Raw genomic sequence first — 27,206 nt, forward strand, 5'->3', positions numbered from 1 at the left:
TATGATGGCAAGAAAGCCTCAGGGGCCTCCCTCCCTCTAGGGGGAGTCTGAGTCAGTTTCAGGAATCAGGAGACTTGGAGACCCGCTAGGGAGGGGAAAATTGTGTGTTTTTGTTGCTGTCCTAGGGAAGGAGAAACATGTGGGGGACCCAGCATGGAGTTCTGAGGACAGAGAAAGCAGGGGGCTCCTACATCCAGAGACACCGAAGACAGAAAATACAGCAACTTAAAGCAACAACTGGTGCATAGGTTAAATCAATCTTCAGAGACATGTTGGCACAGAGCCCCCTCTTTTTGTTGTTGTCGCCCAGGCTGGAGTGCAATGACATGACCTCGGCTCACCACAACCTCCACCTCCCAGATTCAAGCGATTCTCCTGCCTCAGCCTCTCAAGTAGCTGGGATTACAGGCGCCCACCACCACGCCCAGCTAATTTTTGTATTTTTAGTAGAGATGGGGTTTCACCGTGTTGGCCAGGCTGGTCTTGAACTCCTGACCTCGTGATCCACCCGCCTCAGCCTCCCAAAGTTCTGGGATTACAGGTGTGAGCCACCGCGCCTGGCCTCTAATTCTGTGTATTTTTAGTAGAGACAGAGTTTCACTATGTTGGCCAGGCTGATCTCAAACTCCTGACCTCAGGCGATCCACCCCCACTCAGCCTCCCAAAGTGCTAGGATTACAGGCAGGCGTGAGCCACCTGGCCTGGCAACTTTTTCTTTTTTTTTTTTTTGAGACAGAGTCTTGCTCTGTTGCCCAGGCTGGAGTGCAGTGGCACGCTCTCGGCTCACTTCAACCTCCACCATCTGAGTTCAAGCGATTCTCCTGCCTCAGCCTCCCAAGTAGCTGAGATTACGGGTGCCCATCACCACGCCCAGCTAATTTTTGTATTTTTAGTAGAGATGGGGTTTCACCATGTTGGCCAGACTGGTCTCGAACTCCTAACCTCAGGTGATCCACCCACCTCAGCCTCCCAAAGTGCTGGGATTACAGGCATGGGCCACCGTGCTCAGTCTCAGAGCCCCCCTGTCTTTCCTTTCCTTCTCTTTTCTTTTTTTTAATTTTATTTTTATTTATATATTTATTTTTTGAGACAGTGTCACTCTGTCGCCCAGGCTGGAGTGCAGTGGCGCCATCTCAGCTCACTGCAAGCTCCGCCTCTGGGGTTCATGCCATTCTCCTGCCTCAGCCTCCCCAGTAGCTGGGACTACAGGCGCCCGCCACAATGCCCGGCTAATTTTTTATATTTTTAGTAGACACAGCGTTTCACCGTGTTAGCCAGGATGGTCTTGATCTCCCAACTGCGTGATCCACCCTCCTTGGCCTCCCAAAGTGCTGGGACTACAGGCGTGAACCACTGCGCCCAGTCTTTTTTTTTTCTTTTAGACAGGATCTTGCTGTGCTGCCCAGGCTGGAGTGCAGTGATACAATCATAGCTCTCTTCAGCCTCCAACTCCTGGGCTCAAGCGAATCTCTTTGTCTCAACCTTCTGAGTAGCTGGGACTACAGGTGCACACCGCCATGCCTGGCTAATTTTTTTTTCAGAGATGGGGGTCTTGCTATGTTGCCCAGGCTGGTCTCAAACTCCTGAGCTCAAGTGATCCTCCCACCTCAGCTTCCCAAAGTGCCGGGATTACAGGCATGAGCCACCATGCCTTGCCCAGCCCCTCTTTTCTGCTCCTCTTCCTGCCTCCTACCACAGTTTCAGAAACAAAATTGGGTATGAATGAAGCTTTGGTGCTGAAAATTTCCCCACTCACATTTCCATGCTCTTGCAGAGAGCTGCTTGGTAAGGGAAGATGGTGAGATGCCTTTGGGATGGTCTCCTGACTCCCCCACCCCTTGTGCAGGGCTACTACAGAGGCATAAAGCTGGTATGAAGTAGATGGGCAATACATATTTGACAAAGAAGGAAATAATTAAGTGACAGATGTGGCTCAAGAGTGACCACTGGAGAGGGTGGGCTAGAGGCTCTAGCAGACAGCACCTCTCCTCGCAGGGATAGAAGCCCAGGAGAAAGATCCCAAGGGCATTATAAGAGGCTGCCCCTTGGAGAGCTCTTTTAGGTAAGTCCGGGGTCAGAGTGGACCCCAGCCAGGTGCCTCCAATTAGACCCTGAGAGCCACCTATGACTAAGAACTTGATTGTCTCCCTCAATGGGTGGGAAAGTGAAGCAAAAGCCACATGGAGCCACTTCCTGGAAAGTCTGCCTGCCAAGAGCCAAAGGGATTCACCATCCATTGCCCCTGCAGTTCACGCAGGGCTGGCCCTAAGTCCTCTGGTTGTCGAGGGGTAAGTCCCCAGGGTCTGGGCCAGCTTCCGGGGACAGGAGTTCAGTGTCAGGCAACTTCAAGGCCTCTTTGTCTAAAGCTGTCTCTTCCCGTCCTCTTCCTCCTCCTCATCCTCTTCCTCTGCCTCCTCCAGAGTCAGCTCAAACTGGAATCTGTCAGGCCCGCCCCACTCAGGGTTGGTGAGGTCTGAGGGACTTCGGGGGATCTTGCTCTGGTACCACTCTCGATTGTCCTCCAGCGTGTCCAGCAGGTCCTGTGCGTCTGGGTGGACCAGGTCAGCCCAAGTCTCCCACAGTGGGTGGGCAATGTAGTCAATGAAACCCACCTGTGGCGGGGGGTTGGGCAGGTAGGCATTTGGTGAGTCACAGTGAACCCTAGACTCAATCCAACCTCCAGATCTTTAGCCAAGTTGTTCCCTCTGCCTGGAATGCCGCTTCCCAACTCCTACCCATCCTTCAAAACCCTTTTCAAATAACTCACTGTCTAGAATGCCTCCCTTAACCCTTCTGGTCTCCTCCAACCCCAACCCTGACCCCACAGGGCTGAATGTACATGTCCCCCAGACTGGAAGCCCCTCCAGGGTCCCGCATGTCACCCAGAATAGATGTTTCCAAATCCCAGAAGTGCATGTCCCTCTCCCTGAAGCCCAGAGAGAATGGATCCCAGGTCTAACTCGGCCCAGACAGCACCCTTAGGACACACTCTCTGGCTAGCCAGCCAGGGCCAAGCCAGGGCTCATGGGTTTGGCTCAGCCCCTCCCTTTTACTCTCTCCCAGTGTCTACCGGCTCAGCCCAGTCCCCTGCCAACCTGGGACTTCTCCACTGAGGCCGTGTGCTTGTCACACATGGGACTGATGTCCAGGCCCGACTCACGCTCGCGGTCTCCCTGATGGAAGAACTCGGCCATGATACGGTCTGTCCACTGGCGGTACAGGGGCAGCGGCTTGGTGGGGTTGCTCAGGTCAGCGCAGTGCACCAGATTCTGCAAAACCTACAGAGAGCAAGGCTCGGGAGGGCACTGGAGGGGCCCAGCCACATCTGGACCTGACACCCCCACAGACAGGCTTGGTGCCATGGACACATTCATCTTACAGGTGGGGAAACTGAGGCTTGAGACCTGAAGAAGTGGTTTAGGCATAGGCATGCGACTCTTGACATTTCTTCAAGTTTGGCATACAGTCAGCACTTCATAAATGAAGCTAAATGAGAATTGCGAAAATGGAGGCCCCTCCAATTTTTTTTTTTTTTTTAAATGAGATGGGATCTCACTCTGTGACCCTGGCTGGAGTGCAGTGGCGAGATCTTGGCTCACTGCAACCTCTGCCTCCCAGGCTCAAATGATCCTCCCACCCCAGCCTCCCGAGTAACTGGAACTATAGGCATGCGCCACCATGCCCGGCTAATTTTTGTATTTTTGTAGAGACAGGGTGTTGCCCAGGCTGGTCTTGAACTCCTGAGCTCAAGCGATCCGCCCATCTCAGCCTCTCAAAGTGCCAGGATTACAGGTGTGAGCCTCTGAGCCAGGCTTCTTTTTTTAATTTCTTTTTTTTTTTTCTTTTAAGAGACAGGGTCTCACTCTGTTGCCCAGACCAGAGTACAATGGTGCAATCACACCTCACTGCAGCCTCTAACTCCTGACCTCAAGCAATCCTCACGCCTTAACCTCCCAAAGTGTTAGGATTACAGGTGTGAGCCACTGCCTTCAGCCTTCACTCAAACTAAATGTGTAAGAGGCCTAGCTAAAATTGTTTTTAAAGTAAAACCAAAATATAAAAAGGAGGCCCCGGGGCCCGCCCAGCTACACACCTGGATTCGGTCGGAATAGTTGTCCAGGAGGAGGACGCCAAGGCTTGTCACCTTCTTGGTCTCCACCATGGTCTTGAGGTCGGCCAGGAGGTTCATGTGTTTGGACATGTCTGTGGCCAGCACCTGGGGGCAGGCAAGGGAAGGTGACAGGTGCAAGGACCCTGCCCACCCCGACCCTCACTCCCAACTCCCAGACGCCACTCCGGCTCAGCATCAGCCTTCTGGGCCTCAGCATACTCATCTGTGAAATGGGAGGATGGAACTGCATTCACTGCAAACCCTGCTGACAAGAGGGGCTCAGTCAGGGGCCCCTTCTGGGAGGTTGTTTGGGTTGGCCATGAATTCTACATGTGTGACAGGGTATGGGGGGAGGTGACCAAACCTGTGCGTCTGGGACTTGTGAGCCCAGGTCTCCCACAGTGGGTGGGCAATGTAATCAATGAAATCCACCTGTGGGGTGGGTGGGTCAGGTAGGCATTCAGTGAGTCACAGCAAACCCTAGAACCAATACAGTCTCCAGATCTTTAGCCAGGTTTTTCCCTCTGCCTGGAATGCCACTTCCCAACTCCTACTCATCCCTCAAAACCCTTTTCAAATAATCCATCCTCTAGGATGCCTCTGTTGACCCTTCCAGCCTCCTCCAACCCCAATTCTGATCCCACAGGGCTGCTTACGTGCTAAGGTGAGTTGTACCTGAGGACAGCGTGGAGGATGAGGTCTGTGCAAAGGGACTGGAAGAGTTGCGTACATAAGAGGAACCTAGAAGGGGTGGTTGTGGCTGGAAGAAGTGAGCTCAAGAGAGATGGAGGTGAGACCGAGGAGGTTGAGGGCCTCTGGCAGCTGGAGGACCTTGTCCAAAGCTGCAAGGGAGTTTGCAGCTCACTGTGGGGAGGGATGTGACTTCATACCCCTTAAACTTCCATGTGGCTGCCATGTGCCCTGGAGAGCTATTTCTTTCTTTTTTCTTTCCATTTTATTTTATTTTATTTTTTTATTTTATTTTATTTTATTTTTGTGAGATGGAGTCTTGCTCTGTCACCCAGGTTGAAGTGCAGTGTTGTGATCTCAGCTCACTGCAACCTCTGCCTCCTGGGTTCAAGTGATTCTCCTGCTTCAGCCTCCCGAGTAGCTGTGATTACAGGTGCGTGTCACTGTGCCCAGATAATTTTTTGTATTTTTAGTAGAGACGGGGTTTCACCATGTTAGCCAGGATGGTCTCGATCTCCTGACCTCGTGATCCACCTGCCGTGGCCTCCCAAAGTGCTGGGATTACAGGCGTGATCCACCATGCCCAGCCTTGGAGGGCTGTTTTTAACTCTGGGCACAGATGTTTAAAAACCAGAATGACCACCAGGCGCAGTGGCTCACGCCTGTAATCCCAGAACTTTGGGAGGCCGAGGCGGGTGGATCATGAGGTCAGGAGTTCGAGACCAGCCTGGCCAACATGGTGAAACCTCATCTCTACTAAAAATACAAAAATTAGCTGGGCATGGAGGTGCGCACCTGTAGTCCTCACATGTGGTTCCCACCCCTGGGAACACAGTTCCCCATCCCGTAGTCTTCCTCATTCTGCACATCCTGGCTTTAATGTTCCCTCTCCAGGAACCCCTCTCTGATCTCTTTGGCTGGTCTGGGCTCTGAAAGCACCTTGAACCTCCCTCCTCACCGCTCTGCCTGCAGGTCCCTAGTCACAGCTACCACCTCTGTGGCCATCTGCCCTACAGATCATGAATTTCATAAAGGCCGGAACTGTCTTTGCACAGATCAAGCACATAATAGGTGCTCAATAAATGCTTGTTAAGTGCATTAATGGGGCATGAGACCCCAAAACCTACTGATGTGCCCCTACTTAAAAAAAAAAAATCAAATGGACAGATGTGCTTAATTTTTATTTTTTTATTTTTTTTTTTTTTTGAGACGGAATCTTGCTGTGTCGCCAGGCTGGAGTGCAGTGGCGCTATCTCCACTCACTGCAACCTCCACCTCCCAAGTTCAGGTGATTCTCCTGACTCAGCCGCCTGAGTATCTGGGATTACAGGCGCGTGCCACCACGCCTGGCTAATTTTTGTATTTTTAGTAGAGACGGGGTTTCACCATGTTGGCCAGGATGGTCTTGATCTCTTGACCTCATGATCCACCTGCCTCAGCCTCCCAAAGTGCTGGGATTACAGGCCTGAGCCACCGTGCCTGGCTGCTTAATGATTTTTCCTTTTTTTGAGACAGAGTCTCACTCTGTTACTGAGGCTGGAGTGCCGTGGTGCAATCTCAGCTCACTGCGACCTCCACCTCCTGGGTTCAAGCGACTCTCCTGCCTTAGCCTCCCAAGTAACTGGGATCACAGGTGCCCACCACCACGCCTGGCTAATTTTGGTATTTTTAGTAGAGACGGGGGTTTCACCATGTTTGTCAGGCTGGTCTCGAACTCTTGACCTCAAGTGATCTGCCCGCTTCAGCCTCCCAAAATGCTGAGATTACAGGCGTGAGCCGGTGCCCAACCCAGATAGGCCAAATTTAAGGCTCAGCAAAGTTGCACTTGAGACTCCAGAAACAGTTTCCATATCACCTGCGTACAGCCAGGATCTGCTGAGCCCAGCAGAGGGCCTGGGGTTTGGGCAGTTACTGTCCCTTTTTTTTTTTTTGAGATGGAGTCTCACTCTGTTGCTGACGCTGAAGTGCAGTGGCACGATCTCAGCTCACTAGCTCACTGCAGCCTCTGCCTCCTGGGTTCTAGCAATTCTCCTGCCTCAGCCTCCCGAGTAGCTAGGATTACAGGTGTGCACCACCACGCCCACCTAATTTCTGTATTTTTAGTAGAGACAAGGTTTCACCATGTTGGCCAGGCTGGTCTCGAACTCATGACCTGCCTGCCTCTGCTTCCCAAAGTGCTAGGATTACAGGCATGAGCCACCGCTCCTGGCCCCACTGTTCCATTTCACAGACGAGGAAGCTCAGACTCAGAGTGAGGACATGCCTAGGTCTGGATGAACCTCCGGCCATGCTAATATTACCCCACCCTGCTGTTGGCAGATGAGAAGGATGCCCCCCTCCCCTCTACCCCTCCCTCCCCTATTACTGCCCTAGCCTCACCATGTCAATGACCATCCTGCGCAGACTCAGTCGCTGCTTGGTGCTGAGGTTCTGGAAGATATCGCAGTTCTTTGCCTGCAGCAGCTTGAAGCCCACAGCCAGGTGGTGGTTCTCCAGCACGGAGGCATCATTGTACATAAGCGCCAGCTCTGAGTCTGCGGGGATACGGGACTGAGAGCCCCAAGATCCACCCGCCCCACCCACTCTACCCAAAAGCAGCTTTCGGAAATCCTTAGCAAATTCCTACCCATGCATTGAAGGCCCAACTCTAGCATGCCCTCCTGTAAGAAACCATCCATGTCCCTGACCCTTCTCTGACTGCAGGGCCAGGGGTATCTGTGTTTGGCTCTGCCTACCCAAGACTGGGAAGGCTCCTCACGGACCCACTATGGCCAGAGACAGTGAGTACTCAGTAATGTTTTTTTGTTTGTTTGTTTCTTTTTTTGTTTTGTTTTGTTTTTTTTGAGACGGATTCTCACTCTGTCCCCCTTGCTGGAGTGCAGTGGCCGGATCTCAGCTCACTGCAAGCTCCGCCTCCCGGGTTCAGGCCATTCTCCTGCCTCAGCCTCCCGAGTAGCTGGGACTACAGGCGCCCGCCACCTCGCCCGGCTAGTTTTTTTGTATTTTTTAGTAGAGACGGGGTTTCACTGTGTTAGCCAGGATGGTCTCGATCTCCTGACCTCGTGATCCACCCGTCTCGGCCTCCCAAAGTGCTGGGATTACAGGCTTGAGCCACCGCGCCCGGCCTGTTTGTTTCTTTTTTAGAGACAGGGTCTTGCTGTCACCCAGGCTGGAGCACAGTGGTGTAATCACGGCTCCCTGCAGCCTCAACCTCCCGGCCTCAAGTGATCCTCCCATTTCAGCCTCCTGAGTAATTGGGATTACAGGTGTGTGCCACCACACTTGGCTAATTTTTTTTTTATTTTTTGGAGAGACAGGGTCTCACTGTATTGCCCAGGCTGTTCTCGAACTCCTGAACTCAAGCAATCCTCCCGTCTCGGCCTCCCACAGTGTTGGGATTACAGGTGTGAGCCATGATGCCCAGTCTCTCAGTGCTGGTTAAATAAACAACTGAGTCTTTGTCTTATTGGACTCTAGGCCCTTTGAGTGAGGGGCCTCCACTCTCACCCCCAGCATTCCAGGGCTTATACACAGAAGGTGCCCAATAATTGCCTGTCGACCGAGTTTTTCAGATTCCTCATACGATCCTAAACTTTAAGATCTTGGTGGAAATGGCCAGGCGTGGTGACTTATGACTGTAATCCCGGCACTTTGGGAGGCCGAGGCAGGCAGATCGCTTGACACCAGGAGTTTGAAACCAGCCTGGGCAACATAGCGAAACCTTGTATCTATGAAAAATACAAAACTTAGCCAGGCATGGTAGCGCGCACCTGTAATCCCAGCTACTCCGGGAATCTGAGGCTAGAGAATCGCTTGAACCTGGGATGTAGAGGTTGCAGAGAGCCGAAATCGCACCACTGCACTCCAGCCTGGGTGACAGAGCAAGACCCTGTCTTAAAAAATAAATAAATAGGCCGGGCGCGGTGGCTCACGCCTGTAATCCCAGCACTTTGGGAGGCCAAGGCGGGCAGATCACAAGGTCAGGAGATTGAGATCACGGTGAAACCCTGTCTCTACTAAAAATAAAAAAAATTAGCCAGGCGCCGTGGCCGGCGCCTGTAGTCCCAGCTACTCAGGAGGCTGAGGCAGGAGAATGGCGTGAACCCGGGAGGCAGAGCTTGCAGTGAGCCGAGATCGCGCCACTGCACTCCAACCTGAGTGACAAAGCGAGACTCCGTCTCAAAAAATAAAAAATAGGCCGGGCGCGGTGGCTCACGCCTGTAATCCCAGCATTTTGGGAGGCCGAGGCAGGTGGATCACGAGGTCAGGATATCAAGACCATCCTGGCTAACACGGTGAAACCCCGTCTCTACTAAAAATACAAAAAAATTAGCCGGGCGAGGTGGCCGGCGCCTGTAGTCCCAGCTACTCGGGAGGCTGAGGCAGGAGAATGGCGTGAACCCGGGAGGCGGAGCTTGCAGTGAGCCGAGATCGCGCCGCCGCACTCCAGCCTGGGCGTCTGAGCAAGACTCCGTCTCAAATAAATAAATAAATAAATAAATAAATAAACAAATAAATAAAGACCTTATCATTATTCTGTCATTTATTGAGCACCTACTGTGCACCCAGACCTGCTCCAAGCCCCTGAAGGGAGGGAAGACTGTGATAGTCATTTCATAGACAGGGAGACTGGGCTCAGGATAGATGGGAACCCCCTGAGATCACCTGGTAGACAGGGTGGAGGCGGGGTCTGCCTCACCTCCTGCACCCACTTCCCACTCCTACTTACTGGTGTTAATCAGAAACTGGTTGGAGACGCCAGGATGGTCCACATCATGGATGGCGCTTGCGAAGAGGGCAGCCAGGATTTCCAAGTCTGTGAACACAGCCTGAGCAGGCAGAGAGCACAGGTGATGAGGGGCGGGTTCTCTGGGCCCTGCACCCGCCCGCCTGCCTGCAGTCCTAGCACAGTACCTCGAGGGCAGGTGTAGCCAGCAGCACATGCGTGGACTGGGCCACATCGGCAGCATGTAGGCTGTTGTGATAGGCCACATCGGCATGGTAGTGACCCTCCAGCATCAGCAGGTAGGTGGCCAGTGTGTCTGCTGGGATCTGGAATGTCTTCAGCAGGTCCCGCTCCTGGTCCATCACAGATCCTGGCCTCAGGGCCTTGGTCTTGGGGCTGCAGCACACTGTTCCTACTCCTCTCTTCTGAACTCCTATCCATGCCTCAAGTACCCACTCCTCTGAGACACCCTCCCTGCTCTCCTGAACTCCTCCACTCTGTGTTCTTTGGTGGTCCATCCCTGACCCTACAGGACTGGGGATGTCTGTGTCCAGCTCTTCTCTCCAGATTTCTCTCCTCTTCAGGGCGAGGGGCCAGGGCTGAGGCTTCTGGACAATGAACTGTTCATCTGCGTGAACTCCTATTCATCCTTCAATACCCTGCTCAAATTATCCCCTTCAGAAATGTCAGAAAGGATTTCAAAAATGAGTGTCCCAGAGGTCTAGGGTAGGAAGTGGTGAAGGAAACCCCAGGAGTTTTTCCTTGGAAGCCAAGGGCAGGGTAGGTACCTGAAAAATGCTGAATATGATAGCTGTAAGGGGCCGGTTCCCACTTAGCTCCGCCACCTTGAACACGTCAAGTCCCCACCTGTTGGTGTCTTCTAGCTCCTAAGATGTGAAGGACTTAATTAACCCCAGCCCAACTTCCCCAGACTCTAGAGCCTCCATCCTCCCACCCCAGGTTCCACAGTGAGCCCCAACTGCCCAGTATATAGGTGGGCAAACAGGCAGACAGAGCCAAGGACCAAACCTTGATCTTGGCATTGTGGTTGAGGACCCACCTTGGCCAGCTGTTCCTCCTGGTCAGTCTGGACCCCAAAGCGTGGGACAGTGGCTGAGGAGAGGCTGGCACCATGGCAGAGCCCATGTAGGCCACTGATCCGGGACATGGGTTGCGGGGCCTCCTCAGCGGTCACTTTGGGCAGCTCCACCTCAGTCTGCTGGTCTGCAGATGGGCCAGGGTGAGGCTTACAGAAGCCAATTTCACCTGTTGGGGCCTGGCCTCAGAACCTGAATAGGAAATCAACCTATTCCCCTTTATACAGGAACCAAAGTAAGTTCGGGGTAAAGACCCTGTCGGCCGGATGCGGTGGCTCACACCTGTAATCTCAGTGCTTTGGGAGGTCGAGGTGGGCGGATCACTTGAGGTCAGGAGTTCAAGACCAGTCTGAGCAATATGGTGAAACCCCATCACTACTAAAAATACAAAAATTAGCCAGGTATGGTGGCGGGCACCTGTAACCCCAGCTACTCGGGAGGCTGAGGCAGGAGAATTGCTTGAACCCAGGAGGCAGAGGTTGCAGTGGCTGAGATTGCACCACTGCACTCCTGCCTGAGCAACAAAGTGAAACTATATAAAAAAAAAAAAAAAATCCCGTCTTGCCTGTAGCTACCTACCCCTCTCCTCTGTTCACAGCTGATTTCAGTAAACTCTTCTGCTAGGCATGGCCCCGTGGTGCCTGGGGCTCAGCATTTCCCCCCTAACAGCCTAGTGTCCTTTCCATCTCCCAAGCTGGTGTCTGGTTCCCTCCATCTCCTCCTAGGCAAATTTCTACTCATGCTTCAAAACCCTAGCTTTAATGTCCCCTGCCCCTGGAAGTTCCCCTTGTTCCTCTCTCTGATCCAGCCCTGACTCATGGGGCTGAAGGTTTCTGTGTCAGGCTGTATCTCCCCCGGACTGAGGTCTATAATAGAAATATTTCTTTGTCTTTCTTCTTAGTACTCCTATAATATCGTCCAGGCAGTGACTCAACAAAGCTCACCCAGGAAGGTCCGGGAGATGTACTCGGACACCTGGTTCCCCGAGCGGCTGGTTTCAGACAGGTGGGTCAACTCCCGGTTTAGGATCCGCTTGAACTGGGGCGGACGGAACGTGAAGACAGTGATGATGGGGTACCGTGGGCCGAGGCAGGTAAGCTCAGCGATCTGCCCCACCTCACCTTGTTGGAGGCCATCTCCCCCACCGAGTGCCGGGTCTGCAGCGTCTCCAACTGATCCAGGCACCAGTCCAGCTCGTCTAGCGTCTCCAATGCCAGCTTCTGCCCCGTGTCCTCTGGGAGCCGAGGCAGTCAGGGGCCTGCCCCACCCCCGCTCAGGGACCCCACGCCTCTCACGCTTTCGTCTCTGCATCTGGACCCTGAAACTGTTCCCACGGGGGCCACCCAGGACTCCTGGACCCAAGTTCCAGATCTGTCCCCCGAGTGGCTGTGTGACCATGAGCTCTCTGGGCCTCAGCCTCCTCATCTGTAATATGGGTGTGGTGGGGTCCATCCCCGAGGGCGTTATTGTTTGTTTTTGCAGGGGCGGGGCTACAATTAGCCCCAGTCTAAGGGCTCATGGACTGGGGAGGTCACTACGGAAAGGAAGCTCCCAGCTGTCCTCAGCAGGGGAGGGAAGGAACAGGTACTTTACCTGCAGGCGGAGGGGGCTGATTGCTGGATGAAGGGTTTCCGACGGGTCCCTGCCTGCGGTACAGCAGCCTCAGGCGTGGCTGCTCCGCCCATCTCGCACCGCCCCCAAGTCCTCCAGGCCCCGCCCCTCAAGCCCACCCTTAGGCGCCGGAGTCCCAGCCTCAATTTGCAGCCCGCTTTCCGCCAGGCCCCGCCTCCGTCGTCTGCTGGCCCCGCCCCTCCCCGCCCACCTTGTCTCTGCCGGCCCCGCCCCCGCCCCGCCCCGCCCTCTACCTACTTGGTTGCTCCTAGGCATTGCAGGCGGGCAAGGGCCGCCACGTTACTCCGAACCGTCCGCAGACTGGCCAGGACCTGTTGGGAGGAGGTGGTAGGCGGTGGGAAGGAGAGGCCAGATCCGGAGGGGGTCAGGGCAGGGAGGGCGGGGGACACCCACCTGGGCAAAGGGCGTCACAATCATGTCCTCTCCATGTCTGCGAGGAGACGTGCCATGAGGAAGAGTCCTCTCCCATCTTCCAGCTTTTACCCACACCACATACCCTCAGCTGAGGGGTTCCTGTTCTCAGGACTTCTCCTCCGGGCGCCTTCTTAGTCCCTGGGCTCCCTTCATGCGACTCTCCCTGAGACCCACCACAGCCCCTCCAACCATTCACTCACTTTATCGGCATCTCATAAATGGGGAAACTGAGTCCCAGGGGCAAGGAGGTATTTCCCTTTTCATTATGCCCACTAGGAAGGTCAAAGTATTTCTTTATTTGCTGCTAATTAGCCTTAATGTGTTTGTTTTTTGAGGCATAGTCTTGCTCTTTCGCCCAGGCTGGAGTGCAGTGGTACCATCTCGGCTCACTACAACCTTCACCTCCTGGGTTCAAGCGATTCTTGTGCCTCAGCCTCCTGAGTAGCTGGGACTACAGGCACGCACCACCACACCTGGCTAATTTTTGTATTTTTTAATAGTGACGGGGTTTCACCATGTTAGCTAGGCTGGTCCTGAACTCCTGACCTCAAGTGATCCGCCGACCTCAGCCTCCCAAAGTGCTGGGATTACAGGCGTGAGCCACCGTGCCCGGCCGACCTTAATGTTTTTGGATTACCACCCCCACCCCAGCAAAAGGCCGAGTTCTCTACACACTTGATTGAATAAATGAGCTGCCTGGCAAACTCCTACCTGAACTTCAAAACCTTCCTTAAATGGCTACTTGAAGGAACTTGCTGAATAGAGGAACAAAGGAAGGAGGGAGCGTAGAGGAGGTGTCATTCCACCAGCCCCAGACTCACAGGTCGCTGGCCACAGAGGAGTTCCGAGACACGGCCTTGGGTGAGAGTTCATAGTCACTATCTGAGCGGTACAGGAAGGACTCGCGCCGCTGGGTGTGCGGGACTGGAGCCTGCATGACCCGGCCCAGCCCAGGGCTGGACTGAGGGTCCAGGGCCCTCCTCCCGCATGAGAGCCCATTTTCCAGGTCAAAGCTGAAAGGAGAGAAGACATGGTCAGAGACGAGGGTCATGACAATTGGGTGCCGGGTCGTGGCCACCTTGTCTGGTGCATCCTCCCTGAGGCTACTTGGCAGTCAGGCAAGTGTGGTTTCCAGCTTGTTCACCTGACCCCAGCTGCACCCTCAGGAAACTGCACCCCTCACACTTTGGTCTTCGAGTCTACACTGGACTCCAGGACCTCAGTTCCAGATCTTCCTCAAAGTGGCTGTGTGGTCATAGACAGGTACTGACTTTCTCTGGACCTCAACCACCCTGTGTCTTTTATTTTTCTCTCTTTCTTTTTTCTCTTTCTCAGTTTTTCTTTCTCTCTCTCTCTCTCTCTCGCTCTCTCTCTCTTTCTTTCTTTTCTTTTCTTTTCTTTTTTTTTTTTTTTGACAGGGCCCAACTCTGTCACCCAGGCTGCAGTGCAGTGGTATGATCCTAGCTCACTGCAGCCTCAATCTCCTAAGCTCAAGCCATCCTCCAGCCTCAACCTCCTGAGTAGCTGAGACTACAGGAGCACGCCCCAACACCCGGGTAATTTTTAAATTTTTTGTAGAGACCAGGTCTCACTATTTTGCCCAGGCTGGTCTTGAACTTCTGGCCTCAAATAATCCTGCCACCTCCGCCTCCCAAAGTGCTGGGATTACAGGAGTGAGCCACTGCACTAGGCTTCCCCTGTTTCTTTTCATTCTGTTTTTTGGGGGGGTTTTGAGATGAAGTATCACTCTGTTGCCAGAGCTGGAGTGCAGTTATCCACGCTGGAGTGCAGTGGGGGCACAATCGCAGCTCACTGTAACCTCCGCCTCTCGGGTTCACGCAATTCTCTTGCCTCAGCCTCCCAAGTAGCTGGGATTACAGGTGCGCACCACCACGCCTGGCTAATTTTTGTATTTTTACTAGACACGGGGTTTCATCATGTTGGCCAGGCTGCTCTTGAACTCCTGACCTCGTGATCTGCCTGCCTGGGCCTTCCAAAGTACTGAGATTACAGGCATGAGCCACCGTACCCGGCCTCCCCTGTTTCTAACATGTGCGTGATGTAGCCCATCCCCAAGAGCTCTTTTTTTTTTTTTTTTTTTTTTTTGAGGCGGAGTCTTCACTCGGTCGCCCAGGCTGGAGTGCAGTGGCAGGATCTCGGCTCACTGCAAGCTCCGCCTCCTTGGTTCACGCCATTCTCCTGCCTCAGCCTCCCGAGTAGCTGGGACTACAGGCGCCCGCCACCGCACCCGGCTAATTTTTTTGTATTTTAGTAGAGACGGGGTTTCACCGTGTTAGCCAGGATGGTCTCGATCTCCTGACCTCATGATCCGCCCGCCTCGGCCTCCCAAAGTGCAGGGATTACAGGCGTGAGCCACCGCCCAAGAGCTCTTTGAGGGAGTTACAACCGAACATCCAACGACTGCGACAGGATGACCATATTGCAAAGGGACAAACTGAGATCTAGCTCACATGGTGAACACGTGGGCTGGAAACAGCTTCTTGGACTCTTCTACCTGGAGAAGGCCGGGGTTCTGCCTAGCTCCTGCGTGCGCCTTAGTCTAGAGAGACCCTACTCCCAGCCAACTTGACCACACCCTTGGCCACCTGCCACGCCCCCAGCGTTCCAGGCTCCACCCTCAGCCCATAAGGCTCCGCCCCACGGCCGTCGACCACGCCCCCAGCTAACCAGGTCCTGCCCTAGGCTCCCCCACTCCTCCACTTCATCTTCAGCCTGAACCTTCCGCCTGTTCTCTTGCACCTCCGGGTCTTTGCACAGGCCGTGCCCTCTGCCCGGAGCACTCTCCTCCTTCTCCACACTACTTGTCCCGTTCTATCCTCAAACCCTGTCTTTCCCTCTGGCCACACCCTCTAGCCCCTCCTCTTTGGGGTCACAGGTCAGAGAAAGGGCGTAGGGCAAGTACTGAGGCCCAAGAGAAGGTGGTGATCTGGGGGTAGGGTTTTCAAGAAGGGCGGGCGGAAGCAGCACCGACAGGAAGACAACGGGGACCGCCCGAGACTCGCAGCTCCCGGCCGAGGGCCAGCGTCCAGCTGGTCCCGGCCATGACTTTTGGGTCAAAGGTCACCCTATCCCCGTCCACGGGCTGGGTCAGCACCCCCGCGTAGATCTGGGTAGAGGTGAGGGACTCGGCAGCATTTGGTCAAGTATGACCGGGTCTGAATTGGGTCTGATCACATCGAAGTGGACTTCGTCCCGAAGAGTTTGTTTGATGAGTTCGGGAGAATTCGGCTACGTCCGATTAAGCGCGGGAGAGTTCGGATAAGTTCGATCTTGTTCGTCTAAGTCCGGTTACGCTCGGTCTGCTTCGAACAAGTCCGGGTGACGCTCGGGCCGGGTCGGGCATGTTCGGTCACGTCCGGCTACACGGGGGCTAGTTCGGGCATCTCCGACTAAGACCGGCCGCGCTCGGCCAGTTCCGTCCGACTCCAGCGGGTTTAGCGGGACTGGGATGATCCCCCGGCCAGCCGAAGGGGCGGGGCTTCTTAACCCTTCCCTGGCCGGTTTGGGGTGCGCCGTGGGCGCTGTGGCGCAATGGGAGACGCTCTTAGGGGAGGGCTGGAGGCGGCGGATACCCCAAATCTGCCCCTCGAGGGGCAGGCATGCAGGTTGCGGCCCCCTACCCCTCTCGCCTCTCCCCAAGGGTTCCAGAAAAGCGCGTCTATGGACAAATAGGGAAACTGAGGCCAGGAGCGGCCACAAGGTGTGCAAATCCGGATCCCGGGCGCAGAGGGTTAAGAGCTGGGCCCGAGTTTTCTTGGGGCGGGGGAGGCTGTTTTTCTTTCTGCTCTAAACTTAGCCAGGAGCGGCGGGGTCAGGCTGTGGTTCCATGACGCGGGCGGCGCGGGGGTAGGGCCCCCCGGCTGTGGGAACGGCGCGGCTGCCCATTGGCCAGGGGGGTAAACTGAGCCTGAGAGGCTCGGACTTGGGTTCGGGTCCGGCCTGCGCGGGGCCCGCCCTCGTTCATCCTCACTTCTGGGTACCCGTGACGCGTCCTCGACGTCCTTGCGCTCTCTCCAGCGCCTTCAGAAGTGACCGTGCTTCCCTCGTGTTCGGTGCCCCGAGGTCGCTCTCCAGGACACAGAACCCCCACTCCCCCACTCCCTGGCTGAAATGAAACCACCAGGAACCACGATCATGCCTTCTCCCTCCAACCCCAGCTATGACCTTGCAGAGGGACCTCCCTCCCCTCTCAGCCTTTGGATGCCAGACTTACCAAGTGGGTGCCAATTCGGCGCGGACCGAGCGCAGGATGCCAGTCACAGTCGGCGCCCACAAGCCCCACTCCGGACCCCAGCCTCGCCCCCACCCCTCCCCACGAGGTCACAGTCGTTTCTGGAAAGGCAGGGATTTGAACCCAGAGGAGGGGTGGACCGAGTGCTTCGAGGATGCAGCGCAAGCAGCTGCGGGGCACGGGCGCGCGCTCATCCTGGGACTCCCGAATGCCCTGCCTCGAAAACCCCCTCAATTTAGGTCTTCCTCCGTGGACACCCAGAGTTCATTGTGAGGCCCCCAGGGCATCTCTTTGCTGGCACTGGGACGGAATGGTGGTGGAAGGGGGCGCCAAGGGGAGAAGTGCCCCTTCCCCTTCCTCCCATTGCCAGGACGCACAGCCTGCCTGCCCTAGGCCGGCGAGGGTCAGGAGGAGACGTGAGCCTCAGCCCGTCCCACTCTGGGCCTCACAGCTGGAAGGAGACAGACGGCTGGTCCCCTGGGCCTATATCCAGGCGGCGGGTGGAGACAGACAGAGACAGAGAGAGACAGAGTCACCAACTGCGAGACAAAAGTAGGGTAGGGTAGGGGGAGAGAGATACAGAGAAAGCGAGGGAGAGGCAGAGCGTCCATGCCCTGACTCCGGCCCTGGCCCCAGCTGTCCCTGCCCTTGTCCCTGTCCCTGCCCTTCCCACCTCCACACCGGGCGTCCCGGTGACCCCGCCAGGCCCTCTGTCCCGCCTCACCACAGCGGATGGGCCACCGTGAAACGCCGCTGCAGGCGGATGCTCTGATTCACCAAAAGCTTCCTGAAGAGCCCGGGGGAGCCGCGCGGGGATCCCCGAGGGGAGCTGGGCCCCGGGGCCGGGGCGGGCGCGGGGGGGCCCTGCATCGCCAGGACCGCGTGGAGGCTGGACCGAGCGCCGGCTGCGCGGGACCTTTTCTGGACAGCTGCGGGGGCGGGGCCCAGCGGGGAGGGGGCAAAGGGCGCATCCGCCCCGCCTCGCGACGGGCGGCTCCCTGACGACCCCCGAGACAAACGGGGAAACCGAGGCACAGAGTCAGACGCAACTCTCCGCTCCTTTCTTTTTCTTTTCTTTTCTTTTTTTTTTTTTTTTTTTTTTTTTGAGACAGGATCTCCATGTGTTGCCTAAGTTGGAGTGCAGTGGCACAGTCCTAGCTCACTGCAGCCTCAACCTCCTGGGCTCAAGGGATCCTCCTACCTCAGCCTCCCGAGTAGCTGAGACTACAGATGAACACCACTACGCCCGGGCTAATGTATTTTCTGGAGAGATGGGGGGGTCTCCTTATGTTGCCCAGGCTGCTCTCGAACTCCCGGACTCAAGTGATCCTTCTGCCTCAGCCTCGCAAAGTGCTGGGCTTACAGGTGTGAGCCATTGCGCCTGGCCCAACTGCACTTCTTTAGGGGGGCTGCCCCTAAGATCTCAGAGCCTGGATCTTACTCAGGCTTCCTCTGCATGCCCCTGGTTAGTGCAGCTTGCTGGGCCAATAACTGCTAAAAAGTGTAGAATGAGGGAGTCAGAAAGCAAGGTGCCCAGAGAAACAGCTGTCCTACCTTCCATTATGAGGTCGTCACCAAGGTATAGAGTTTGCCAATGTCCGATCCCACTCAATGTTTCTAATCCTCCTCTACCCATTTTCCAGATGGAGAAACTGAGGCCCAGTGCCACCCAACGGCCCACCAGAAACTACAAACCCTTAATCCTTTGCCAAGTGGGGAAACTGAGGCTTCCATGGAAGCGGTCACAGGCATGGGTCTTTGTTGCAGGGCAGCGAGACTCAAACTCAGGTCCCCTCTCCCAGCACCCCTCCACACGAGTCCCCACGTGATCCCCCACCTGCTCTGACATTCCCCAGGCCCTGTCTCTGGATGCCTTTGCCTCTCCTGCTGTCTCCTCCTAGACAAACATCCGCACACCACCTCTGCCAAGTCTTCCGTCCTGTGAAGCCTCAGCCGCACACCCCTGCCCTGGGAGGACCTCACTCACTGTCCCAGGACTTGGGGGGACCTCTGGTCAGTGTCTGGGAGGATTCCCAGAGTCTGTACCAGGTGCTCTACCATTGGAATGCTAGAGTCAGGCTGGCCCTGTTCCACTCTACAGAAAAGGAAACCAAGGCTTAGCATGTGTCACACAAGGAGGAGGGACCTAGAAACAACCATTCACGGGCAGAGGCCCAAGGGACCTCCCAGCAACTGAGGCCTGACCATGCCCCTTGCTGTGGAATGACCTCTGGCTCTCAGCCTGGGCCTTCCCCCTGGGGGGGCTGCCTCAGTCTTGGTGTCCCCAGACATGGTACCCACGTTTCTGGCAGTCCTAGAGAAGCCCATTGATCAGGGCTCCTATAGGAGATCCTGAGGCAACCATGCTAAGGCCAGATACATGAGATTCTCCCCATTCTACAGATGAGAAAACAGAGGCTCAGAGGAGGAGACACACAGCCCAGAAAGACAGAGAGCCTCAGGTATCTGGCCAGGAAGCCCCCCTAACCCCCACAGCCTTGCAACCAGACACCTGGTGGGAACCAGACCTCGTTGTCCCCAAGACAAAAATACCATCGTGGCTGCTGGGGCCAGACCTAATTATAGCCATCCCTAGGGGACAGAGGCTGCTAGGATTGTCCTAGTGGGGACACTGGAGCCAAGGTCTGAGCAGTCTTGACACCACCTCCCCGCCACTGTGAGAGACGTGACAATAGTTACATGTCCCCAAGGAGAAACCAAGGCACAGAGATTCAGCCCCTCCCCCAAAGTCACAGACATAAAATAGGAGGCTAAGACTAAACAAAATGATATAAACTGAGTGCCTCAAAAACGTGCAGCACTCAGCCAACAGCAGTTAAGAGAAAAATCATTGGATTTTCAGACGAAACCTGCAAAATGTGGACTACTGTTCCCATTTCGAGGATGGGGCTACTGAGGCATAGAGAGGCACAGTCATTTGCCCAAGGACACACAGCCATAAGGTGCAAGACTGGGGTCATTTGAACCCGGACAGGCGCTGTTCTTCCCAGCCTGCGTTCTCCCGCACTGGATGTCTTAACTCACTTCATCCCCTCTGTAGTCTCAGGGGCGACTCGTACATTAATATTTTATCAATAGTTTTACTATTAATGTTTCATTCATAGATTTAATTTTAAATATTTTATTAACAGTGCTAACAAGAAGGTGTTAATTAATAGCTGTTTGGATGGAGAAAGAGTCACAGCAAGGGGTGGCCACAGAGCCAGAACTCAGCATTCAGAGTCTGGCTCCTACCTGACCCTGGGAGGCTCTCCAAGCCCCGCTGGGTAAGGGACAAAAGCTGAAAGAGGTTTGGACAGAAGCACCCCCACCCTGACTCCATCCCTGCATGACTGCATGACCTGTAGAGGTGCCCAGTAGTCTCTGGTGCCTTTATTTTTATTTTTTTATTATTTTATTTTATTTTTTTATTTTTTTTTTTGAGATGGAGTCTCGCTCTGTCGCCCAGGCTGGAGTGCAGTGGCCGGATCTCAGCTCACTGCAAGCTCCGCCTCCCGGGTTTACGACATTCTCCTGCCTCAGCCTCCCGAGTAGCTGGGACTACAGGCGCCTGCCACCGCGCCCGGCTAGTTTTTTGTATTTTTTTAGTAGAGACGGGGTTTCACCGTGTTAGCCAGGACGGTCTCGATCTCCTGACCTCGTGATCCGCCCTTCTCGGCCTCCCAAAGTGCTGGGATTACAGGCTTGAGCCACCGCACCCGGACTATTTTTATTTTTAATTTAATTTTATTTATTATTATTATTATTTTTGAGACAGAGTTTTACTGCTGTTGCCCAGGCTGGAGTGCAATGGGGCAATCTCGGCTCACTGAAACCTCCACTTCCTGGGCTCAAGCAATTCTCTTGCCTTAGCCTCCCAAGTAGCTGGGATTACAGGCATGTGCCACCATGATGCCCAGCTAATTTTTTTTTTCTTTTTTTTTTTGGTATTTAGTAGAGATGGGGTTTCACCATGTTGGTCATGCTGGTCTTGAACTCCTGACTTCAAGTGATCCACCTGCCTCGGACTCCCAAAGTGCTGGGATTACAGGTGTGAGCCACTGTCCCTGGCCTTACTTTTTTGAGACACAGTTTCACTCTGTCACCCAGGGTGGAGTTCAGTGGCGCGATCTTGGCTCACTGTAACCTCTGCCTCCCAGGTTCAAGCGGTTCTTCTGCCTCAACTTCCTGAGTAGCCGGGATTACAGGCATCTGCTGCCATGCGGAGCTAATTTTCGTATTTATAGTAAAGACAGGGTTTCACCATGTTGGCCAGGCTGGTCTTGAACTCCTGACCTCAGGTGATCCTCCCGCCTCAGTCTCCCAAAGTACTGGGATTACAGGTGTGAGCCACCACGCCCACTCTGATGCCTTTAGCACGCTACTGCCTCAATTTCCCCCATTTGAATGTCCCTTCTCTGGGCAGGCACTTTTCCCCAGGGCCACCAGGTGGCCCCAGAGAGTTTTTTTAATGGGTGTTTTTGCCCATTTTACAGATAAGTAAACTGAGACGTGGAGAGGGAAGATAACTTGCCCAAGTCCCCATGGAGAAGTCAAGCAGAACGAGGAGGGTGGGGGCCAAGTCGCATGTGTAGATGCTCACATGAGTCAAATCACACACTCCTTTGCTCCGGACCCTCCCATGATCCCCCATTGCCCTCAGATCTGAATTCACACCTCCCCAGAGGTCCCATGTGGCCCATCCCCGCCTCACTTCTCTAGGCTTACGCTGTTCCAGTCTCTCCCCACTCCTCACTGTTGCCTGAATCAGCCAGGCTTATTTCCACCCCATGGCGCTTACCTGAATGCTTGCCGCCTGCCTATGCTTTGTCTTTTGGGTTACAGTCAGAGAGTCACCTCCTCCGAGAAGTCCTCCCTGACTAGCCAGGTAAGTGCCTCAGAGCACCCTCCAGCCATGGGTACAACTTCACATTTATTGTCATGATTATTTGCCTGTGAGTCCCTGGAGAGCAAGGCCAGGTCTGCTTTGTTCCCTGCTGTTCTCTCAGTACTTGGCACTTAGTAGATGCTCAATAAACGCTTGTAGCGGCCAGATGTGGTGGCTCTTGCCTGTAATCCCACACTCTGGGAGGCCAAGGTGTGTGGATCACTTGAGATCAAGAGTTTGAGAGCAGTCTGGCCAACATGGTGAAATGTTGTCTCTACTAAAAATACAAATATTAGCCAGGTGTGGTGGTGAACACCTGTAATCCCAGCTACTGGGGAGGCTGAGGTAGGAGACTCGCTTGAACCCAGGAGGCAGAGGTTGCAGTGAGGCAAGGTTGTGCCACTGCACCCAGCCTGGGCAACAGAGTGAGAGACGCCGTCTAAAAAATAATAAATAAATAAATAAATGCTTGTAGCATAAACAGAGAGCCTCTCCTTCCATCCTCCAGCCACAGTGATACGTTTTCAGCTCCTCACACACCTGATCCTCTTGAGTCTGAGGCTTTGCACATTCTGTTCCTTCTACTTAGAATGCCCTTCTTGCACTCACCCTGGCTGACCTCTTTTCTCCTGCAGGCTAAGCTTAAATGTTACTTCTCCCAAGCAGTCCTCCCTGACTCCCACCCCACTGCTGAGTCTGGAGCCTCCTCTGTGCTTGTTCTCTGATCTTTCTCCATCACCCTGTGCCTTCTCCACTTGGTGTGAGTGTCTCCACCATAAGCCTTAGGGGACACAGCTTCTTGTCCATGGTTGTGTCTCCAACACAGGGCCTTCCACCCATTAAGTGCTTAAATGCCTTCTGAACGAAATGCTTGGACCCTCCCATACCCCTGTGATCCATCTGAGGCTCTGGGGAAGCACAGTCCTCCAACAGTTTCTAGGGTTGTGAAAAGAGCCACAAGCTGGGGACCCAATGTGTACCAGGCTCAGGCGCAGAATGTTCATCTCACTGATGAGGACGCTGAGGCTCTGGGAGGCACCACCACTTGCTCAACACCACACAGCAGGTTGGCCTTGGGGCCTGGCCTTGAACTCAGTTTCTCTGGGCTTCCCCCTGGGGTGAACCCTTCACATATCAGCACAGAGAAGCACAGTGGGCCACATGCATGCACACCCACATATGTGTGACTGCAGTGCACATGATGCGCAGAACATGTGTGTGCACACACACACGTGCACAGGGACACCCAATCCACCGCTCCTGCCTCCCAGAGCCAAGCGGGGGCTTCCCCCAGAAGAGCTCATACCAAGGCTCTGTTTGTTCTTTCTTGAAAATGGAAAATCATGAGTCACCAGAAGGGATGGGGCAGCAGGAGCTAGAAGCCGGGGCGGGAGAAGGGGCTCCTGGGTCACCTGAGAACAGCTCCAACCCCTCTGGGCTGTGGGAACCATCTACCTGAGATGCCTCCCAAGATGCTGGAGGGCCAGGCTGGGGGCGAGAGGCCAGGCTTGCTGATGGAGTCAGAAGCCAGTGGCCCCTAGGAGATCTATGCACCAGAACGCGAGAAAGCCAAGCTCCAGGGTGGGGAAGCAACACTTTCAAGGCCACCCAGCCTGGACTGAAACCTGGGACGCTGGTCCCGCTGACTTGGCTCTCCCTCCAACCTAAGGAGGGCTTGGAGTTCCTGGACCCTCCTCCCTGGCCCTGGAGCCTCCACCTGGTAGCTGGAGACCCTTATGTCAGGCCTCCTGAGGATTCTACATTATTTTTCCATGAGTCTCTTCTTCTGTCTCTGTCCTAACCCCACCCCACTCAGCTTACACAAAACAGGAGAAGCAGCCCCTCCTTAAACGAAAGAAACCTCCGGTGCACAAGCTTCCCAAGGGACTTCCCTTCCTCCTACAGGGGAGCCGGGTGGGGTGATGGAGCGGGGGCGGAGGAGGTAGCAAGAGGAGGCTCCTCCCCACAACACTGGTGGCAGCCTGCCCTGGCCCTTATATATCTATAATATATGAAATAGGCTGAGTGCAGTGGTTTACACATGTAATCCTAGTACTTTGAGAGACTAAGGCAGGAGGATCACTTGAGGCCAAGAATTCAAGACCAGCTTGGGCAACATGGCAAAACCCCATCTCTAGCAAAAAATACAAAAATTAGCTAGGCGTGGTAATATGCCCCTGTAGTCCCAGCTACTGGAGACTGAGGTGGGAGGATAGCTTGAGCCTGGGAGGCAGAGGTTGCAGTGAGCCGTGATCAAGACACTGCACTTCTACCTGGGCGACAGAATGAGACTCTGTCTCAAAAATCAAAACGTGTGTGTGTGTGTGTGTTTATATCCAAGCACCCTAGGGTTACCTCGGGTGCTTGAGGTGATCACAAACCTCCCCCACAGGCCTGTGGACATTCCACAATCCTGAAAACCTTCGGACCCCCAGCCGTGTTAGCGCAAGGACAGTCACAGTCAGTCACACACCAACAGGCACCACAAGGGGAGACACACCAGCACACCCACAACTACCTGGGACACATGGAATCATATCCAAGCATGTAGGCACAGGAGCACCCCAAACACATCTGGTCACCCCAGTCTCACGCGCGAGCGCGCGCACACACACACACGCACAGAGTCTTTCGGTCCCAACCGCACGTGGGCACACCCGGTCACACAGACCCACAAGCCATGATGACACCAGCACCCTCAGCTCCACCCCTACGTAGAAATAGCTTTTTCCTTCCAAGCGCCAGCCTCAACCAAGCAGCAGAGACCCCCGCCCCCTGGAGAAGCAAGGACCCTCCCCCACTCCCGCCAGGCCCCGCGCGCCCCTCCCCCGCGCTGCAGGAAGCCCGTGCCCCGGCCACCTACCGCCTGCAGGAGGAAATGGGCCAGGAAAGCCGCGACTTCCCCAGCCCCGGCCGCGGGCTCAGGTCCCGCTCGCGGCGGCCCGCGGACTTGTCCGGATCCGAATAGAAGCGCTGTTGGATGCGGATGGGGCGCCGGGGTTGCCGCCACAGGTGCTTTGGGGCTCTGGTCATGCTGTGGCGGCCGCGAGAGCGACTCAACCTGCTGCACACCTCTGCCCCTTCGCTGACCCCCAGGGTCTCCATGGCCAGAGAAAGGGGTTTGGGATAGCAGGGAGCAGGAGTCGTCCCCGTGAGCGGGCGCCGAGGAGCGTCTGCTCTCGGGTCCGGCCCAGGGCCGGGAGTGGAGGCGACAGCGAGGAGCTGTCCGCGCCGGAGGTGCTGAAGCGGGAGAAGGTGGAACGGGGGCTCAAGGTGGGGCCGAAGCCGAGGAGCTGTCGATGCCCAGATGGTGCTGAAGGGTAGAACAGGGAAAAATAACGTGGCGAGGGGTGTTGAAGCTAGGGGCTGAAGAGACCCCCCACCCCAGCCCTGAGAACCGTCTGCCGTTCCCTCTAGCGCTGCATGGGAAAGAACCAAGACAAGGACTTGGAGTGGAGAAGACAGAAATTGTCCACTGATCGCTGCTAAATGGAGAGCAGGGAGACAGGGTCTCAGGAGACCCCCAGGGCCGAGACGCTGTCCCTCGCACCGTGCTGAAAGAGAAAAAGGTAGCTTTAGGGGCTGTGGGTGGATGAGACGGCGAGGAGCTGTCCGCGACCTGATGGTGCTGAGGGAAGGGGAGGGAGATAGGGGTTCAGAAGCACCCCCCAGACCAGGGCGTCATCCGCCCAGGAGGTGCTGAAACCTGAGCAGTGACGGGCCCTCAACCTTCCCCAGCAACAATGGCAACAAGGAGTCTGGAAGCAGAGTCAAGGGTCTGGTCTTTGGAGGTACGTACAGATAGCGGTCTTTCTGCCAAGCCCATGAAGGTAGGCTCCGCGGTTCAGCCCCAGAAGGGGTCTCTTTGGAGCCCTAAAACCCCCACCCATGCCAGGCAGGGATCTGAGAAGGACAGGGAAATTGGCAAGGCTGTGACGGGGCCTCCCATGTCTGGGATGGGCACACAGAGGCTACCTCTGGCTGGAGCTCCAAACAGCTACCAGTAGGGATGGGCAAAGAGGGGAAGTCAGGTCTCTCTAAGAAATATTCTAGTTCTGCTTCTAAGACCCTCCCCACCCCAAAGCCATGGTGCAGCTCAGTTGGGGGAGGACTGGCAGAAAACCCACCTTTTGTGGAAGCTCAGGACAGGCAGGAGGAGTATCTCTGAGACTCTCATGCTTTTAAAGCCGCAGCAACACTCAGACCCTCAGCGGAAATGGCAGGATCTCATTCGCCCTGAGAAAGTCCCAGGCCCCACCTCACAGCCACGATTCCTGCCCTCAAACCCCAGGCCTGCCCCTCCCTCCCAGTTCTGGAAACTCAAGTCCCCACCCACCAGGCATCTTAGTCTCAGGGGTAATTTCCTGGGAAGTGCAAGGATGGGTAAGAACATTTTCCATCATAGTTAACTGAAGTAGGCACGAACAGCAGCAGGGCTGGGCCGGTGAGTGTGGTGCAGAAAGAGGTAAGATTTCATAGTCCCAGGGTCATGACTCGGTGGAGGCCTCCTGTGGGGTCTGGGCTTGGGCAAGGAGTAATTTGGGGCCATTAGGGTGCCACTTACTGCAGCAGATTTGGGAAGAGCCTCGATGTTTTTGGAAGTCTCAGAAGCACTCTACAGGGTCTTCCCCATGGAGACCATCTCCCAGTGACCCCAGCCATGTCCCCAGCCTGGAGAAAAGGAAAATGTTTAGACCAGGATGTCAGAAAGACTGAATTCAAGCCCAGTACCATCATGTCTTGCTGTGTGACGCATGACAAATGACTCCCTCTCTGTTTTATGCTTCTGTGGTTCAGTCCCTGTTCTCCACCCCTACACCACCCCCAAGAACTGACTGTGGGAGACAACTTGGCTCACTGGTGAGGTACATGGTCACTGGCTGGCTCTGTCACTTCCCCACCCAAAGCCTTTTTTTTTTTTTTTTTAATATTCTGGAAAAGAGGGATAATAATGGTGTCTGTGACTCTCGGCATCATTGCGAGGACTAAAAGTGATGCCAGATATAAAGAGTCTGAGACCAGGAGCTGTGCATACCAATGCCCCCTCTCCCCAGCTCCTGCTAGCATCCACCAACAACTGGTGTATCTAGTTGGTTTGTTTGTTTGACACAGAGTCTGTGTTGCCCAGGCTGGAGTGCAATGGTGCAATCTCGGCTCACTGCAACCTCTGCCTCCCAGGTTCAAGTGATTATCCTGCCTCAGTCTCCCAAGCAGCTGGGATTACAAGCACCCATGACCACACCCAGCTAATTTTTGTATTTTTAGTAGAGACACAGTTTCACCATGTCGTCCAGGCTGGTCTCGAGCTCCTGACCTCAGGAAATCCACCCGCCTCGGCCTCCAAAAGTGCTGGGATTACAGGCGTGAGCCACCGCACCCAGCCCTGGTGGTGTGTC

General features: G+C 54.9%; 1 protein-coding gene across 5 annotated transcripts; it reads right to left on the reverse strand.

Annotated features, from left to right (window-relative positions):
* Positions 1 to 1,714: 1,714 nt before the first annotated feature.
* PDE4C (phosphodiesterase 4C) lies at positions 1,715 to 26,011 on the reverse strand. Of its 5 annotated transcripts, none has more exons than XM_015123341.3 (16): positions 25,938 to 26,011; positions 24,674 to 25,364; positions 13,492 to 13,683; positions 12,650 to 12,686; positions 12,494 to 12,567; positions 12,218 to 12,270; positions 11,746 to 11,858; positions 11,569 to 11,662; positions 10,588 to 10,751; positions 10,316 to 10,414; positions 9,716 to 9,880; positions 9,531 to 9,630; positions 7,181 to 7,335; positions 4,094 to 4,216; positions 3,096 to 3,278; positions 1,715 to 2,612 (listed from the first exon to the last, which is right to left on the reverse strand). In XM_015123341.3, the coding sequence occupies exons 2-16, from the start codon at positions 24,913 to 24,915 to the stop codon at positions 2,361 to 2,363; spliced, it is 2,046 nt and encodes a 681-aa protein (XP_014978827.2). In that variant the 5' UTR covers positions 24,916 to 25,364; positions 25,938 to 26,011; the 3' UTR covers positions 1,715 to 2,360. The 5 variants fall into 5 exon arrangements, with proteins under 5 accessions (XP_014978827.2, XP_077834564.1, XP_077834563.1 ...); XM_077978438.1 differs by lacking the exons at positions 24,674 to 25,364; positions 25,938 to 26,011 and adding exons at positions 16,905 to 17,461; positions 17,647 to 17,846; XM_077978437.1 differs by lacking the exons at positions 24,674 to 25,364; positions 25,938 to 26,011 and adding an exon at positions 17,650 to 17,876.
* Positions 26,012 to 27,206: the final 1,195 nt, after the last annotated feature.

Source organism: Macaca mulatta, chromosome 19 (genome assembly GCF_049350105.2).
Source record: "Macaca mulatta isolate MMU2019108-1 chromosome 19, T2T-MMU8v2.0, whole genome shotgun sequence".
NCBI classification, from domain to species: Eukaryota; Metazoa; Chordata; class Mammalia; order Primates; family Cercopithecidae; genus Macaca; species Macaca mulatta.